Below are 18,103 nucleotides of genomic sequence, written 5' to 3'. Positions count from 1 at the left end.
GCATCCCACCTTTTAGGAGTTGACAGACACTCCAATTTCACCATCCCCATGACCGTCAAGCACACAAATCCCCTCTCCAACCCAATAACTGTCCTGTTATCGTTCACAAATTCATCGTTATCTCGTACTATACTATATTCACCAACCGAACAAGTAAGGGATTCCTCCTTGGTGTGCTAGTTTGACTCCTACTTTGCCTGATTGAGTTATTTTTTCTTAGCTTATCAAACCAGCGTATACCTGACTCTAGACTCTCTTCGAGCCACGAGGATGAGGATGGCAGCCTTGATTGGGTACCCCTCATCCGAAGGTCGAAAAGGAGGCCACCCGAGCGAGGTTCTACCTTATTACGTAAATCAGAAGAGAGGAAATAGGGCTCTTTTTGAAGGGAGAAAAAGGCTTAGGAACATATAAAGACCTTATTCAAAATTTAATTATACTTCTTGTCTCCACTAACGATCAAAAAAGCTGAATAATCTGTGGTTCAATTAAAGAAAAGGAACCCACTTCACAATCTTCATTCTTTCCCTCCACAAAAGCAAAGAAGCTCCAATCAAGAATGGAAGACTTTTTTGATTTGCAAAGAACAAAGTTATCACATTCAATCAAGATTCTTTTGTGTTTGTTGACTGGAGTCTAAATTCTGCAAAAAGATTCCCAATGTTCTATGATAGGACCACAGAACAAAATCGATCCTACGATCGATGAACTCGAACGGTACATTCGAACTATAGTTACAAAGATCTGCTTGCCTGATTCAATCATAAGAAGTAGAAGCAACAATGAATCTCAGTCCATTTTAATTCTCAAGCTAGGACAAGAAATGTGTAACTAATCAATCAACTCATCCAAATGGCTGTGTTTTAATACAGATAGAGATGAACAACCAACAATCTGCAGAAGATGCCCTCGATGGCATTACCTACAATAAGAGAAATTCAAGAGCGTACCTTTTTGTAGCAAAATCTCATGCTCGACGTGGTGAAGTTTATTATTCGTTAAACATCATCTCCATGATCACGTCGTTCCAAGCATCAATCGGTCCGGGTAGGCACCAATGCAAGCAATCTTTCTGCACCTTTGCATTTTTGTCATGTGCAAATGGTTGGAACTCTCTGTATGAGCCTGGATGCCCATCAGGCCTCAACAATGAAAGCTGGGTGAGGTCAAGAAGCTTAAGATTCATCCCATTTCGAGATGCTTTTACTTCTGCTTTCTTGAACTCTTCCAACTCGACGTGTCGCAGAATCTTGGTCAGTTCTTTCAGTCCAATCTCGCCTTCTTTTATAGGTGCCCTTTGATCGCACGTTCCTCCGCTAGACCACTCCCCGTTTTCGAAGTGATCAGGGGTTGATGTTCTCATAAATATCATACCTTTATGCTTGGATGCTACAATAAAGTTTAATGCAGACCGGAGTGATCTGCGATAGGCGAAATCAATACCTAACTCTGTACAATTCCTTTTTGGGCAAGAATGGCAGCCCAGCACTTTGTTATTCTCATAGTATAGTGCAGATTTCACAAACCATTTCCCACTAGAAATTATCATGTAGTCTTGTTCGTGGAACTCGTCGATCCATTTCTTATCGAGTTTGTCGAGATGCAGCTCAACTTCAGATGTTGATACACCATTATAATCTTCAAATATAGCAGCTTCTGCAAGAAAAGGTGACCAAATAACTGAAACAGTGAAGTTGTATGATGGAAACCTCCATTTTCTAGACTTGTATCCTTCATCATGGTAGATATGAACTGCTACTTCCACCTGAGAATGAGTATACAGCCAGCTGATTAAGATGCAGAATCCATTCTTTATCAAACAGCTACACGAAACGACTAAAATTCAACACAAGGATGTCTAGACCAACAAGCCCAAAAGAAAAGGAGCTACCAGCACTAAAAGACTCAACACAGCTATTTGTCCAGTCACAAGAACGCCCACACAAGATCCTTAAAGAACTCACCAAAATATGATATCAAGTCATGGAGCTATACATTGAAAAGGCTTGAATGATTTTCTGAGATTGGCTTTGTTCTATGAAGGGATGGTATAACAAGAACGTATCTATGGAATACAAGGTAAGCATAAAGTCGACAGTCAAGTCCAATCAACAGATAACCCTCCCTACTTTCAATTTAGTATTGGCATATGATTACATACCGTTGAAAGCATGCACAGCAATGATTGAACATGGTTCCGAGATATAGAATCTCCGATCAACGCCCATTTTTTATCCCTCATCGCCTCAAGAAATCGTTGTGGATCGAACTTCGATAGTTCGCAATCACGTGGCTTCCATCTCCAGTATAGGTATTCTGTATCTGGCCGCCCATTCTTCATACAATTTTGATGAGCTTCAATATGGGGGCAGCTCTCGTTATTGTACACAGGACCTGATGGATTTGGGATCCACTCCCCAACAAATAGATTACACTTCCCTGCTCCAAGTTCAATTCAACCAAGAGTTTAACACTTCGTTATCTAAGAATGCACAGTACAGTTCTATACAGATTATGAACAGGAAAAATAAGTAGAGAAGCAACTCATTGCTTAACAACAGAGTAATCCCACATTGAGTATCAATTTTAAAGAACACTACGGTAGTAAAACTTCAGCACCACACAGAAAAAGAGAAACCCCATATTTTGATTAACACTATAATTCAAGAAGAGCAAATAGTTATGAATTTTCGATCCTAATCCAAGCATTTTGAGAGGGTGATTTGTAAAGAATAAGAACAATAGCACAAAAGAGAGCATCAGTTCATTACCATCACGTGGTGTCTGATCTTCAACCTCCGGAGATTCCAGTGGCATCGTCGCCTGCAAATCCTCAGTCTTCTTAGACAAAGGAGTTTCCAAAATCTCAGGAACGTCATTCTGCTCAGTTAAAGGGCTTTCCAAAATCGTCGGCGGCGCCGTTCTCTCTGTTAAAGGGGTTTCTAAAACCGCCGGAATGTCACCGGAACTAGCAAAGAGGAATCGAAAAGCAATTCCCAGTAAGAGAATAGGAAGAACGAGCTTCAAAATCAATACATGATTGCGTTTAAAAGGAAACGGCAGCTTCCAATTGAACTTCATCTTCCTCTTCCCCACTTTGTCCCTGTAACAAAATCGCAATGCCCAGTTCAAAACCGTATCAAGCCGAAGCTAAAATCCAAAATCCAATACTGTAAATCAGGGCGATTCCATTAAAACGCATCTAGATCCAAGCTCCCCGCTCCAAATTTTGTCGTTGTAACAAAAGGGTAAAGCCAAAAAAACCAAGAAAGATAAACTTAGGTCGTTCTAATTCAACCTAGTGCAGAAGAAAGTGAAGGCGAAACAGAAACTAATTGAGCCATTAATGATTGAGAGAGATGATACGAATAAAAGAGGAGCTACCCAGTTGCACAAACAAGCTAAAAGGAAAAAGAAATCAATATATTAATTCGCTAATAATTTTGGGTTAGAGTAATCAAATCATAAGATCATCAAAATGGCACATTAACACGATTAAAATATGGAATTACAGCTAATGAAAATTATGATTCCGACCCACTTGAAATAAATACCTCCGCCAGTTTCAGTCGTCTTATCTTCCAAATTGGCCCTATTTTGATATGGCGAAAAGGTACAAATCTCTGCGGGGAATGGTGAGGACTTTTTCTGGGAGTCGGTGCCTTCGCTTCATCACGAAAATTCGTGAAAATTATTTTGTTTTCCTTTTTCTTCCTCTAAATAATTCACTTTTTTTTTTCGTTCTTTATCTTACAAATACATGGTTACCAAGATCTCATCTCAATTCTGTGAATCAATGGAGTTAGAGGGAGAACTCTTTAGATTAAATATTTCGACCATGAAGACCGAGCATATTAAAGATGAAATAATTATAATTATTTTAAATTTCTGTTTAATTCAAGATAAAACAACTCGAGGGTGTCTTGCATTTCATTACAATATCTATGTTCTTCGGTCAATATCTCTACGAGCATAAACAAGAGAACTAAGATAAGATTAAGGTACTCGAGTATGAATGGTTTCATGATTACGATGTAGAATGTTTCCAGTGAACTGAAAATTCATAGATCGTGAAATATGATCACTAAATGGAGCTTTACTTTTCCAGATTATGACTGGTCTCGGGTGCTGGTCCAAGAAAGTCTTGGAAACAATACCTCACATTATAGTCAAGGGATTGACCCATTGGCCTTTAATCATGTAACAAACGGGGTTCTTATTTGTACAAATGGTACTTCGAACTTGGAACGAGCATGAAGAAATTAACGATACTTCTTTATCTTTTCCCTATACATTCTGATTAAGGTCTCACAAACGTGCACTTTAAAATATTCAAAATACGACTATTTTTTTTATTGATTGAATTGTATTAAATTTTTTTGTAAAAAAAAATCATAATTTAATTTTATCTCGATTTGATTTAATTGGTTGATTTCGATAAATAATCTGAAAAATGTTAATTTATCATTGTTGATTAGCTAGTTATATGACTAAAACCATTTAAAGAAAAAAGTAAATATTATTTAATCTAACATTAAAAAAAAAAAAAAAAAAACCAAGCTAAGGAGGAAATAACCATATTAATATAATAATAATTAATATCCTATATTGTTATATTTTATACAAAAGAAAATGAGAAAAGTATAGTCACAGAGATCCAACCATTGGATGACTACCACGTGTCCCTTCACTTCTCCTCTCAAATCTACGTCGCTTCGATGAGTTGGCCACGTCTCCGGGGCCCTACCTTGTCTAATCGACGTGGCATCACCACCACCTATCGTTTAAATCTCCTAAACCTCAAAGCTGGATTATTTATTTATTCATATTACATATATTAATACTATTTCTTATCCTATAGTTTTCAGTATACTTCGGGAAGCGTAACAATGAAATTGATTTCATTATAGTTTACGACAACAAAAGACTATCATAACAAATAAATAATATCATATAGTTTTCGTTAATATATAACTTTAATTTTTAATTAAAAATTTGTACCCATACAAAATTGCCCGTGAGGAAAACCTGATCCCTTTGGGATGTTATATATATATATATATATATATATATATATATATATTTAGAGGAGAGGAAATTTAATTACAAATTTATAAGGAAGAAAATGAAAAAACAAAAATACAAGAATTTATTTATTTATTTATTTATATTTTGTTGAGGATGAGAAAGCGAGGCAAAAAGATATTTTGTTATTAGGCTTTGTATCAGCTGTTGTGTCACAGTATCTCTCTCTATTTCTATTTCTATTTCTGCCGGGTTTTTTTTTTTTTTTTTCCCTCCTCTGTGCTTTCTAGGGTTTTTGCTCTGCTCAATTACTTGTTTATGCTCTGGATTTTTGTTATTTTGGTCTGGTTCTCAGCTCCGTCGGATAATTGTTGAAGTAGCTTGTTAATTCAACTTTCTGGTGGGGAATTCATATTGTTTCCCTGCTGGGAAAGTGAAGATGATTTGTGGATGGAGGTGGCAGTTTTTATATTGCGGATTTTCTGTTTTCGTTTTAATAGATGCAGAGTATTCGTGCTCGGGAGCAGGTTGGAGGTGAGTTCTTATCGGTAGGTAATTATTGAGGCTATATCCGAGTTTCGGATTGTTAATTTCTTTATTTGAATTGAATTTTATTCTTATCCTCCAGATGGATCGCTATTGGATTTTTTTTAATGTATATTTCCAATCCTTGTTCTACTCTCTTTTATTGAATCAGTTTTTTCTGGGGGGACTTGATTTTATTTATACTGAATTGGGTTGTTTATTGATCATTTTTGTTTTGAAGTTCCTGTTCGTAATGATTAAGCTTGGGAGTGGATAGTTTAATTCCCATTCTTAACTGATGCTTTGGGTTTTCTGTTCTCTGTTCTGCGTGTTAATGGGAAGTCGTTTTAGTTCTATTTTATAAATGAATTCAATTGCACTTCTTTGACATCTGTACCTTTAACCTTGAGTTTCCTGCTTCTGCTGCTCAACGGTTTTGAATGGCCTATGTTTCAGAAATTTTCCATATCTTTGAATCTGTTAGTTGTGTTTGTAGTTTCCAACTACCGTTCTTTTCTTAAAGAGGATTATTGTTGTTCTGAAGTTTTCAAGAACTGAAAAAAATTGCTTCTCAGGTTTTGGTATTCTATTTGTGATATTTGACTTAGAGAGTTGTGTCGTGCTAACAGGGAAATCAAGTACGTGAAAGAATGAAGTTAGTCTGGAGAGAATGGAAGAAATGAGTGAGGAAATGACGCTATTGGATGTGACAGAGGATGCGCATGTCCAAAATAAGGTTAGGCAAGATGCTCAAGAGAATGAGTATTCACTGAAACCTGAAAATATCAACATGGTTGAATCACAAGAAATGCTTATGCCCATTGACGGTGGCTATTCACAGGATTATCCTCATGAATTTACTGACATTTTAGAGGGTAAGTATCTGAATAGGTGTAAGAACAATGTGAAATTATCTGATCAACCAGAGTGCAGTCCTCACTGTATGGATGATGCTGGCGTAATGGTTGAAGAACTAACTGTGAAAAATCAAAGTGGTTCCAATTTAGCAATTATTGGTCCATCAAACAATAGAGCACGACTGCTTTCTGGGCATAGTCCGTGGCAGCATCTTTACCAGCTGGCAAGTGGTTCAGGAAGTGGGAGTTCATTTGGCGATACTTCTTACAAGAATATTGGTCAGGCAGTAATCACTGGCTTGGAGAATGGTGGGTACTCATCTTTTCCGGAGTCTTTTGTTGGAGGAGCCAATCGTAATGATTGTGGAGAGGAATTGGAAGAATTGAAGGCTATTGACAATAAGGGTGGTGATGCTCTTGGCAGCATTCGGACCAAGATTCTATCAAAATCGGGGTTTCCTGAATATTTTGTTAAAAATACCTTGAAAGGCAAGGGGATCATTCGAAGAGCTGTTCCTCTGGAGGGCTTTAGTGTTGAACATAGAAACCCTAAGACTGCAAGGAATGCTGGGGGTATTACATTGGCATCTGACTCATCATTACGGCATGATGCTAAAGCTGTCATGCCCTCTACGTATAAGAAATCTGAGCGTAAACGTCAGAGTTCTGCTTTAGATGGTATTAATCTAAGAGAATGGCTTAAAGTTCCCCACGAAAAAGTAAATAAAACTAAATGCTTGTATATATTTAGGCGCATAGTTGAACTGGTGGATCGTGCTCATGCTCGGGGGGTTTTCTTGCATGACTTACGACCATCTTCTTTCAGGATATTGACAACAAATCAGGTGAGGTACTTTGGATCTTTTATTCAAGGGAAAATGCCTGAAAGTCTAATGGTTATAGATAGTCAATGTTCAGATAGCCGTCCGACTCGGAAAAGGCCATTAGAACAAGGGAACTTTCTGTCATTTGGTGTATCTCCAAAAAAGCAAAAAGATATCCAAAATACAAGTCTTATGGCCCGGCACTCTCATTTTCCTTTAAAATCTTGTGTCAATCTTGAGACTGCAAACACAAGGGACTGCAATATGAATGATTTGGAAAATTATGATGAACGTTTTGCGGAACGGGGGGTTTGGAGCATGCCTGCTGGCCATTGTGCATATGATTCAGCCCAGACTCCAACAAGTGACCAATTGGAAGAGAATTGGTATGCAAGTCCAGAGGAACTAAATGCAGGATGCTTCTCAGCTAAATCAAATATATTCTCACTTGGTGTTCTTCTTTTTGAGGTGAGAAGATAGTTTTTGATTAATTGATAGGAAGAAGTTGAGACTTTTTTCATCCATTCATAAAATGTTTAATATGCTTCTAATTTTTGTATACGCTATTTGATCAATGCTCTTCTGTCAAGTTTAGCCAATTATTCTCCACCCATCTTTCTCTCTTTTTTTTTTAAAGCAAAAATTTGAGGGGGGGGGGGGGGGGGTGGGTGTCGTTTCCTGCCTTATTACTTTGTAGCGGCCCTGAAAGTGACCCTTAAAGTACTTTATTTCTTTCAGTTACTTGGAAAGTTTGAATCTGATGGCACACTTGCTGCTGCAATGTCAAATTTGCGTGATAGGATTCTTCCTCCTAACTTCCTAGCAGATAATTTGAAGGAAGTTGGGTTTTGTCTTTGGCTACTTCATCCTGAACCTGCATCTCGTCCGACAACAAGGTAATAATGAACTGTAGTCTTTCCCAGATCACCAATCTTAGTGTTTGAATGAACATTAGATGTTAAATCTAAATGCTTACTCGTTTAAGACTGTCATTCATGATTTAGTATTAGTCGTTTTGGCTGAAAAGGGATTAATAGATCATACGAAGTGTAGATGCGCTGGAAGCTTGTCAGTTATCACATTGACATGCAATCTAGGTAAGGACATGTTGACATATCTTAGATCATATATAATTACTCAAATGCATTAATTTGGGTTGTCACTCTCTTTTGACAAGCATGATCATTATTCCTCTACCTTTTGGTTCTGATTTTTGAATATCTGTGAAGTTGTATATTTTTTGTTACATCCAACTCATCTTTCTAACCCCAAGCAACAAATATTCATTCACTAATGAGAAACTATTTGAGAAGAGATGAAGTTTTGTGTCTATGCCAATCATTTCTTTTTAATCTATTGTGTTCTATCAGATTATTGGTTCTTGAGGTGGGATTTTTATTTACACTTTGACCTGAAAATTGAGTATATTGTTTCAACCTTGTGTAAAAGAGGACAATAAAAGTTTATTTCAGGTCAGGGGATTAGAGGTTTTTTGTTTTCACAACTCATGGATTCTCATTTAGCATCTGATTCATTTGGTGCTCGCTGATAATTTGTTGCATAATTTAAAATTTTTGTCCATATTCTTTGACCATTATTTCAGTTTCATCCCTGTAGTTCATTCCAATCATTAATGAAGGTTTACAGATTGTGGATGTGACAGGAAGTTTATCAAGATGTGATGGGTGACAGTTTTCTGATGGGTTATCTATTAAGGCTAATATTTTAATTAGTGACCTGGCAGTGATTGCACAAATTAGAGTGTAGATAGACAGTAAGAATTTTGAATGTATTGGGGTCCAGATGGATTCAGAATTAGGCCAAATTTTCTAATTTACTAATGCTGGTGGAGGAAAGTAAAAGGGGAAAGAGGGCGGATTGGATTGTGTACTTTATGATGGTTTAAGGTTGTTGGCAGTGCTGTGGAAATTTTTTGTCAAAAGTAACATCAGCTGTCGATGGTAAGAACCATTGTTAGAAATGAAGTATAGGAACAAAATTTAAGGTGTGGAAATGAAATTGAATGGGTAAAGAAAAAAAAAAAAATACTTGAATGGAAAAAGTAATTTAACTGGATTTCTAATAATATCGTTTGGTTACCTCTACTGGTGGTTAACTGGTTTCTTTGTTTGTGTTATCGATTAATTGTTCATATATGTAACATAACCTGATTTTTTGAAATTTCTGGATGACCAGGGAAATTTTACAATCAGAACTAATTAATGGAATGACAAATTCTCCGCCAGTAGAGCTTTCAACATCTATTGATGAGGAAGATGCTGAATCAGAGTTATTATTGCAGTTTCTCACATCGATGAATGAACAAAAGCAGAAACAAGCCGCAAAGTTGGCGGAGGACATTCGGCATTTAGAATCAGATATTGAAGAAGTCAACAAAAGGCACAGATCCACGGAACCCTTGGTTAAATCTGGCTTGTCTAGTACGGTGGATGGAAGGGATGATTTCGTGTTTCATGGAGGATATCAGAATTCAGATGTGCGCTCTGTGGTATCTAAAATATCACATATCAATGAAGAGAGAATAGAAAAAAATATAATCCAGCTTGAAAGTGCTTATTTTTCCATGAGATCAAAAGTAGACTCTTCTGAGAATGATTCAGCAGTTCGGACAGATACAGATTTATTTAGAACTCGTGAAAACTGTTATCTACCACAAAAAGATGATGAAAGGACTCATGGTGATCGTCTTGGTGCCTTTTTTGACGGGTTTTGCAAGTATTCTCGTTATAGCAAGTTTCAAGTACGTGGGGTACTGAGAAGTGGTGATTTTAACAGTTCCTCAATTGTAATCTGCTCCTTGAGTTTTGATCGGGACGAGGACTATTTTGCTGCTGCTGGAGTGTCAAAGAAAATAAGGATTTTTGACTTTAATTCAGTCTTTAGCGACTCAGTAGATATTCACTATCCCGCAGTTGAAATGTTTAATAGATCAAAGCTTAGCTGTGTTTGCTGGAATAGCTACATCAGGAACTATCTGGCTTCTACTGACTATGATGGTGTTGTTAAGGTATGTTTCCTGCATGGTTACGAAAAATAGAAATTCCGAAGACATGACCTATGTCTCTTTCTTGTTATGCCTTGGCTATTGGATTTTGTTGAATTTTAAGGCTGAAGTGTTGTTGGTCCATAGAAGTTTCTTGTTCGTTTTAGTGATTTAACCCCCATGATTCTCTGCCAGTACGTTCTTCTTAGTTTTAATATCTGAAAATGCTTATACTGATCAGTATGTGCTGTCAGATATAGACTTCTCCATTTTTTTAACTCTTGTTCTTATATCTATTTTTTGTTTGATTTTGGGTATCACTCACAATTCCATTTTCTTGAATGGATTTCCAGCTATGGGATGCAACTGTTGGTCAAGAGGTTTCTCAATTCAAAGAACATGAGAAGAGGGCGTGGTCTGTTGACTTTTCAAAAGTGCATCCTACAAAGTTGGCCAGTGGAAGTGATGATTGTGCTGTAAAACTTTGGAGCATTAGTGAGGCATGCTCTCTCTCTCTCTCTCTCTCTCTCTCTCTCACATCCATTCTCCTCTCTTAAACCCCATGGATTATTTTTCTTTCCGTTTCTTTCCCGTGCTGCTTTACTTTCATATTTGCAATTCAACGCCCAAGCTCATAATTTGGAAAGTGAGAGTATCTTTTTATTTTATTAAAATGGTTTGTACATGAGGAGCTCCATTCTTTTTAAGATCATCATTAATGTTCAAATTAAGCTCTTCTAGGGTAATCTTTTTCCTTCAGGATAGATCCTTCGTTTGAAAAAGAATCACTGTTTTTATTTTTTAGAACACTTGGACTTGGTACTTCATTATCACTCTACTTGTTACTTATAAAATCTAGTTGACGTCGAACTACTTGATCATTGTGCATTATTTTTTACTGCAGAAGAACTCTTTGGGTACAATCAGGAACATTGCAAATGTCTGCTGCGTTCAGTTTTCTGCTCACTCAACTCATATGCTTGCTTTTGGATCTGCCGATTACAGAACCTATTGCTTCGATCTACGAAATACTAAAGCCCCCTGGTGTGTATTGGGCGGCCATGAGAAAGCTGTAAGCTATGTGAAATTCTTGGACTCGGAGACCCTTGTATCTGCATCCACTGACAACACGTTGAAGCTATGGGATCTTAATAGAACCAATCCTACTGGCTTGTCTACCAATGCTTGCAGTTTAACTCTCAATGGTCACACTAATGAAAAGGTTTCTCCTTTTCTCTATGACCCCTTCTGGATTAAGAATATACCGAAGCTTAAAGAACTCACGTCTTCATTCTATTTGTTTTTCAACTTACTGAATTCTCTGATCTTCTCCATTGCTAGAATTTCGTGGGTCTATCTGTTTCCGATAGCTACATTGCTTGTGGTTCAGAAACAAATGAAGTATGTTCTTTATCTTTCTCAGATACAATATTGCTATTGAGAACAAGTGGAATAAACTCCTTCCCCTGACGACATCTCTTTAATGGTTTACATATTTTTTAACTCTTTTTCAGGTATATGCTTACCATAGATCTCTGCCCATGCCAATGACTTCCTATAAGTTTGGTTCTATTGACCCCGTTTCTGGAAAAGAGACCGAGGACGACAATGGACAGTTTGTTTCGAGTGTATGCTGGAGAGGAAAATCCGACATGGTTGTTGCAGCCAATTCAAGTGGGTGTATAAAGGTACTGCAAATGGTTTGAATGTGAAAACTCATTTTCTGAGATTAACTTGACCATTGTGGTCATCTTCAGTCGCTTTACAGCTCGTGAATTTGACAGAATATCTGAAGCCCAATTCTGAGAATAGGTATAAGAATGGTAACAGTTATTTACATTTTCATCTCTTATTGCCCTTCTTCCACCGAATCTCCCTCTTCTTATTAAGTTATATAAGTTGAGCTATTGATTCATTATATGGAATCATATGGTTGAAAAGCTGCCTCAGATCTTTTAGTGACTGTATATATTAAAAAGAAATATGTGTCTAAAGCCTCTACACTTCTTCTAACCGATAATTTATTCGATTCTTTTCGTGATTGTAATTTTACCCAACAGCTAGTTATAAAAGCTGCAAAAGAAGCAGATTGGTTGCATATTGAGATTGAACACTTCCTCTTCTGGACTATGATTTTCTCCTTGAGCATTCCAAAGATTTGTTCTAATTTCAAGAGAAGGATTTCCAATGAACACTCATTAGTTTCCCTTTACCTCGTTTCTCTTTCTTAAGTGTTCATTTGACCTGTGTGTTTATTCGCCCAGAATGGATATGGGATACCAATTATACTTTTGGCTTTTAAAATATGTGCTGAAAATCTATGCATGGAGGACTGCAGATCATATATTTACTAATGAATTTTAGCTTCATTTATTTTTCTCACCTTGTTCTTATGCCATGGTGAAATTTATTTTCTTTGGTTCAACATTCTGGATTGAGGATTCAAAAATTTAACCTTGAATGGTAATTTTTATTTTTGTACAACAGTTGTGAAGAAAATTAAGTTCTAAACTTTTCTCTAGTGTTGTATCTCTGTGAAAATTTGTCGATTTCGCTTTCTATGTCGTAATTCTTAAATTTAGATGAAAATATATTTTTATTTTACAATTCTTCAAATAAAAGTCGGTATAAATTAAAGATTGCAATACTTGTTTAAATTTAAGATAAAACTGTAACACTAAAGATGTAATGATCATTCTCTGTTCCAAGAACCTGGGAGCATCGGCTGTCTGCACAATGTTAAACCTGGCGGCTGAAAGAACCAAAATTTGAAGAAAATGAAATAGAAACAGAATCATCTGCTATTCTTTCTGAGATGTCCACAAACTACAGAGTTTAATTACACGAAGCTAACAAGAACTCAATGCTAACACTATTTCTGTAAGAGGAAAGAAATCAAATACAGTATCTGATCTATGTGACTTGAACAATGACTGAAGCTTCACAACAATGTAGAAGAAAAGCTCTACAAAAAGGTGAAGAGAGGCAAGAAAAGCTAGCGAGCTTCTGAGTCTGAGACATGACCATTTGGTCTTCTTCTTCCCTTACTCAGAGGGCTCGAAAATGGCAGCAGGACATCTCTATTTGTCTTCAAGTCTCGAGGTCGTGAAGTTATTCGTGAAGGCGTTCGTGGAGTCACTCGTGCTTTTGTTTCTGGGGTCCCTGTGTAAAACCAATCACAACCTTCAGTTATAGCCAATCTGTCTGCAACATAAAGTAATGAACAAACGGAAACTAAAGTTTTACCTATGCCTTTTCTGATTTTTGTGTCTGTATGTTTCCTCATGGTTCCCATTTTCTTGGGTGGAGCTTCTGAATAAACAGATCTTCTATCAGAAAAAGTGGATCTTGTGTCACTTGCAGGGATGGTGGAGAATGGATCTTCTACTACAGAAGCTGTGTCATCTCTGCAAATGGATGCCCAATCATCCTTGCTAATGGAGACCGCATCACTTGCAGAGTCCCATGCCTTGGCTTTGCTTGGACTCGTCTTCTCCTTCTCTGCAAGTCTATGAGCAAACATTTGGAATGGAATATATGAAACAGAACACAAGTCTCCAACCCCATCTAAGCAGAACTTCCTTGCAACCCCTGCTTCAACGTCGCAGTAATCAACGTTAGGCGTTTGCAGCTCGAGCTCATTGCTTTCTGGGTTCGTCATGGCAATGAATTTCTTCACCTGACGAAGAATTCGACAAATGGAAGAGAAAGACGGCCTCTGAGAAGGGTCAGAATGCCAACATCTTTTAGTAATGTTCACCAAATATTTGGGAGTTGGAAATGGGAAGAGGGGTCTCTCTCCCGCTCTGATATTACGGCTCATCTTCTCCCCTTGTAAATGACCATCTTCAAATGGAACTTTTCCAGTCAAAAGCTCAAAACAAAGCATTCCGTAGCTGTAAACATCTGCTTTCTCTGTCTTCTTGAAAGAAGTAACTGTTCCTGGATCATTTTGTTCTTGCTCTGCCATGACTTCTGGGGCATGCCAGATAAAAGGGTCAGTTTCTATTTGGTTCGTTGAGTTTCTGGGAGATGAATTCTTGACTGATGATAAACCAAAGCCAGCAACTTTCACGAGATAAGAGCCTTCTGAGGAGTTTCTTGGCTTCATAAACACATTGGAAGGGTTCAAATCTCCATGATACATCAATTGGGAGTGAAGATATTCCATGCCTCTTGCAATTTGAAGCATGATATCAACAGAAACATGGAGAGGAAACAAGATCTTCCTCCTGGCTCCAGTATTATCCTTCATATAGGAAGAAAGATCCTTGGAAACCATATCCATTATAAGAAAGAACTCCTTCTTCTCCTCATCCAAAAACCCACAAAGGTATTGCAAAATATTAGGATGTGAAAGTGATAAAAGAGTTTGAACCTCAGAATTTGTTTGTTCAGTTTCTGCAATGAACTGTCTCAGTCCAAAGCTCTCCCCGAACCATTGGACTTCCTTGTACTGCCCTCCTTCCAGCCGTCTCCTCACCTGATAATCCTTTGTTCCTAACAAAATTGAACTCGGGAAGAGCTTTGCATTCAATGGCTCCGAGTTGTTCAATTTCTTTATCAAGAATTCCCCAAGCCGCTGCTCATTCTTTGAACCAGCTGCTCCCAATGAACTGATCTTCTCCTTGAGTGCTTCAGCCATCAGCCATCGATCTTCTCTCCAAACACACAGCAATCGGTTACGTATTTCTCGAGGGACCAAATACTGTTTCCCATATCTCCAATGGAACAGTTTGAGGTCATTCCATTCCATGTCATATTTCCTTACAAGTATAAGCCTTCTCTTCTGCATCTCGTCCTGATCGAGCCCCGATATTTCTCCAGCCGTCTCGATCGCTTCAATGACAGCAGGAAAGCAGGAAAGCAAATTGTGGATGTGGAATTCAATACAGTCCTTGTTTTGATGGAAGCTGATCAGTTTAGCCCACCAGTCTTTGGAATCTATGCTGTGTTTAATGTAAAGCTCCCCTTCTTTGAAAACCTTATGAAGTTCCCTCAAAGGCTGTTCAAGAGCTTTCCATTTGGTGTTCTTCTCTTCAACCTTCAAATTATCCCTTATCTCTCCGGCAATGGTATCAAAAGCCAAACTAAACAAATCATACAGTAAACAGCATTGACGCCGGTTGAATTGAATATCATCTCGCAACACCATAAGAGCCTTTAAGCTTCCCAATACCTCTCCGATGCGCCGGAATTGTTCCATCCCGGCTCAGAGAGAAAGATTCCGTTAAAGAGATCACCCCAAATCACACAAAACCGCCTCCCAAACCACAATTAAAATCCTACAGATTCAACCACACGACAATGAGAAGCTATAAGCAGAGGGAAGAAATCCCAGAAATCCCAATATTCCAAAACAACAATCAACCGACCTCTATTATCAAGCAAAATGATCAAACCCCAGAATTAAATGAAGAACATTCAAGAACTTCACAAAATCTCAACAATCAAAAGAAAACGCAATACCTTTCAGTTAAAAAAATCCCCTGTAATTGCAGAACCAACCCTCCAAAAGCAACGAAAGTGGAATCACAAGCAAGAAACAACGAAGAAACCCCAATTAGAGAATCAAATCCTCATTGGGGCAAATCATCGAACACCTGGTGGGGGGGTTTTGATGAATGAACGGTGTAATTACATTGACAAAACGGCTACGAAACCGAGGGGAAAAACACAACGGAAATCTCAAGATGCAGTTTCTCGTCGGATACTGTAACGACAAATTGGACGAAAGATGAACGAGAAATTAATGAAATCAAAGAATCAAAATCAGAAGAACAAAGAACGAAGAAGAAGAAGAAGCAGTTTTTTTTAGGGGGAATAAGTGTTGTCGGAGAAAAATGGAGGCGTGGCCGTTGAAATTCCGTTTTATTTGCACGCACTTATAGTACGTGTTCCCGCGGCTTTCGTATTTCCTTTTTATATAATATACAAATATTCAAAACGCGTCGTTTTGGTTCGCTACTGCCGAACATAGTGGAGACGAAACGGTGTCGTTTGGTTATAAATATCAAAAACACTAATTATTAGAAAAAAAAAAAAAAGGTATTAGATTGACTGACAGCTCATTCTGTTATTGGTTGTAAAATCTCGGTAAATTTATTGGCTGTGTGCGTGTGTGTTTTTTACTGAAAGAAACAAAACATTAAAAAGGTAAAAATACATGCAATATATAATTTAACCTGAATTGTGACCAAATTAGTTAGAATTTATGTTATTTGTTTAAATTTAGAGTTTTTAAGTTAAAAATTAAAATTGCTTAACATAATTTTTATATAAAAAATACTTATTAAATATTTTTTTAGTACAAAAATTAATTCTACTCGTTTTTTAAATAAATAATTAATAATCTTTTTAAAGAAAAATATTCTCTTATTGTTTTTGTCGATTTCTTTTTAGATCATATTAGTGATTCAAAGGGTTCTCGATGTTTTACGCACAGTTTTCTTATCTATACTCTCCCGTGTTTGTGTTCGTCAGGCCCTTTCTTGAATTCATTCAATTAGATGTTAATGTAAATGAACCATCACTTCTTATGGACTCGTTGAGAATGATTCTAATCTAGTTCATGACTTATTAGAAGTAGAAGGCGCTCTGTTGAGATTGGGATCCTCATGGACAGAAAAAGATTGCAATCGATTTGATAATGATCGAGTGACATTGCTTATTCGGCCCGAACCCAGGAATCCCTTAGATGTGATACAAAAGAGAAGAGAACTAGATTAGGCACGTTTAGATCATAATCATATTGTTAGATCTCACATTTATTGAGAGGGGAACAAAACATTCCTTATAAGAGCGTGAAAACGTCTCTATAACACTTAACCATGAAGTTCATATAATTGAGTTATCGAAAGTGTCCAAGATGTCACTCAATATAGAATTGCTCGAAGTAATGCACACTTAACTATGAAGTTCCTAAGATTGAGTCACCGAAAAAAAAGGTGGGTCTTATTGAAAAAATAATAACTTTTATTTTCTTTTAAGTCTTTCTTAGTCATCTTATCCTCGAGATCTTTCTCAATCGGATATAATCTCGGTTCATTCATACAACCTATCAAGAGTAGGGATTCAAGTCGTTAAAGAATCGTAATAACCTATCAACTTCTCTGAATAAATTCTCGGACTTCAACACGAGCGTCTCAACCACAAAGTTCTATCGAGCGTTCTCTTACTCTCTCTAGAACTCTCTTGTCAACTTCCATGAACATTTTCAACATCAAATCAACACAGAAGGCTGCAACTAGTCAAATTGTTAGTTCAGTTTGTGTGGTGAAGGGAAGAGGAGGTTCAAAATATGAGGCCCCAAATGTTTCATACCATTCCATCATCCCATCTTGCATTTATTCTTAGTGATGAATACTAACAATTGCATTCAATTCGAAGCCTTCCCAACTGTGATATCCCACATCGGTTAGGGAGGAAAACGAAACACCCTTTATAAGGGCATGGAAACCTCTCCCTAGCAGACCCGTTTTCGAAGCCTTCCCAACTGTGATATCCCACATCGGCTAGGGAGGAGAACGAAACACCCTTTATAAGGGCATGGAAACCTCTCCCTAGCAGACCCATTTTCAAGGCCTTCCCAACTGTGATATCCCACATCGGTTAGGGAGGAGAACGAAACACCCTTTATAAGTACATGGAAACCTCTTCCTAGCAGACCCGTTTTAAAAATCTTGAGGGGAAGCTTGAAAGGAAAAATCCAAAAAAGACAATATCTACTGGCTGTGGGCCGGGGAAGTTACACCAACCATTCATACCTTCCAAAATCTTTCAATTCTTTACGATTTTCACTCAAATATTCATTCATTCTCCCCTCTCCCACCCCATGAGGGCTATAAAAAGCCAACCTTTCCACCACC

The 18,103-nt window shown here is 37.4% G+C and overlaps 3 protein-coding genes across 8 annotated transcripts; 1 reads left to right on the top strand and 2 right to left on the bottom strand.

Annotated features, from left to right (window-relative positions):
• Positions 1-488: 488 nt before the first annotated feature.
• Positions 489-3,710, bottom strand: LOC111795547 (protein trichome birefringence-like 24). 2 transcript variants are annotated; one of them, XM_023678039.2, is made up of 4 exons: positions 2,772-3,499; positions 2,162-2,439; positions 951-1,765; positions 489-752 (listed from the first exon to the last, which is right to left on the bottom strand). In XM_023678039.2, the coding sequence occupies exons 1-3, from the start codon at positions 3,079-3,081 to the stop codon at positions 992-994; spliced, it is 1,362 nt and encodes a 453-aa protein (XP_023533807.1). In that variant the 5' UTR covers positions 3,082-3,499; the 3' UTR covers positions 489-752; positions 951-991. The 2 variants fall into 2 exon arrangements, with proteins under 2 accessions (XP_023533807.1, XP_023533805.1); XM_023678037.2 differs by lacking the exon at positions 489-752 and adding an exon at positions 3,555-3,710 and having other exon boundaries at positions 772-1,765; positions 2,772-3,103.
• A 1,553-nt stretch (positions 3,711-5,263) lies between these two features.
• On the top strand, positions 5,264-12,617 carry LOC111794947 (protein SPA1-RELATED 2). 4 transcript variants are annotated; one of them, XR_015421090.1, is made up of 9 exons: positions 5,264-5,559; positions 6,180-7,699; positions 7,970-8,127; positions 9,428-10,259; positions 10,589-10,735; positions 11,140-11,457; positions 11,577-11,636; positions 11,750-12,047; positions 12,296-12,617. XR_015421090.1 is itself a non-coding variant. In XM_087123888.1 (8 exons), the coding sequence occupies exons 2-8, from the start codon at positions 6,221-6,223 to the stop codon at positions 11,939-11,941; spliced, it is 3,186 nt and encodes a 1,061-aa protein (XP_086980014.1). In that variant the 5' UTR covers positions 5,264-5,573; positions 6,180-6,220; the 3' UTR covers positions 11,942-12,617. The 4 variants fall into 4 exon arrangements, 3 of the variants coding, with proteins under 3 accessions (XP_086980014.1, XP_086980015.1, XP_086980013.1); XM_087123888.1 differs by having other exon boundaries at positions 5,264-5,573; positions 11,750-12,617; XM_087123889.1 differs by having other exon boundaries at positions 5,264-5,577; positions 11,750-12,617.
• Positions 12,618-13,013: 396 nt separating this feature from the next.
• On the bottom strand, positions 13,014-16,221 carry LOC111794845 (uncharacterized). 2 transcript variants are annotated; one of them, XM_023677009.2, is made up of 3 exons: positions 15,705-16,220; positions 13,482-15,520; positions 13,014-13,397 (listed from the first exon to the last, which is right to left on the bottom strand). In XM_023677009.2, the coding sequence occupies exons 2-3, from the start codon at positions 15,439-15,441 to the stop codon at positions 13,231-13,233; spliced, it is 2,127 nt and encodes a 708-aa protein (XP_023532777.2). In that variant the 5' UTR covers positions 15,442-15,520; positions 15,705-16,220; the 3' UTR covers positions 13,014-13,230. The 2 variants fall into 2 exon arrangements, with proteins under 2 accessions (XP_023532777.2, XP_086980016.1); XM_087123890.1 differs by having other exon boundaries at positions 13,482-16,221.
• Between the last annotated feature and the right edge of the window lie 1,882 nt (positions 16,222-18,103).

This window comes from Cucurbita pepo, chromosome 5, assembly GCF_057944985.1.
Source record: "Cucurbita pepo subsp. pepo isolate OVF chromosome 5, ASM5794498v1, whole genome shotgun sequence".
Taxonomy (NCBI): Eukaryota; Viridiplantae; Streptophyta; class Magnoliopsida; order Cucurbitales; family Cucurbitaceae; genus Cucurbita; species Cucurbita pepo.
Note: the sequence above shows the minus strand (reverse complement) of the source record. Positions and strands in the feature narration are given on the sequence as shown.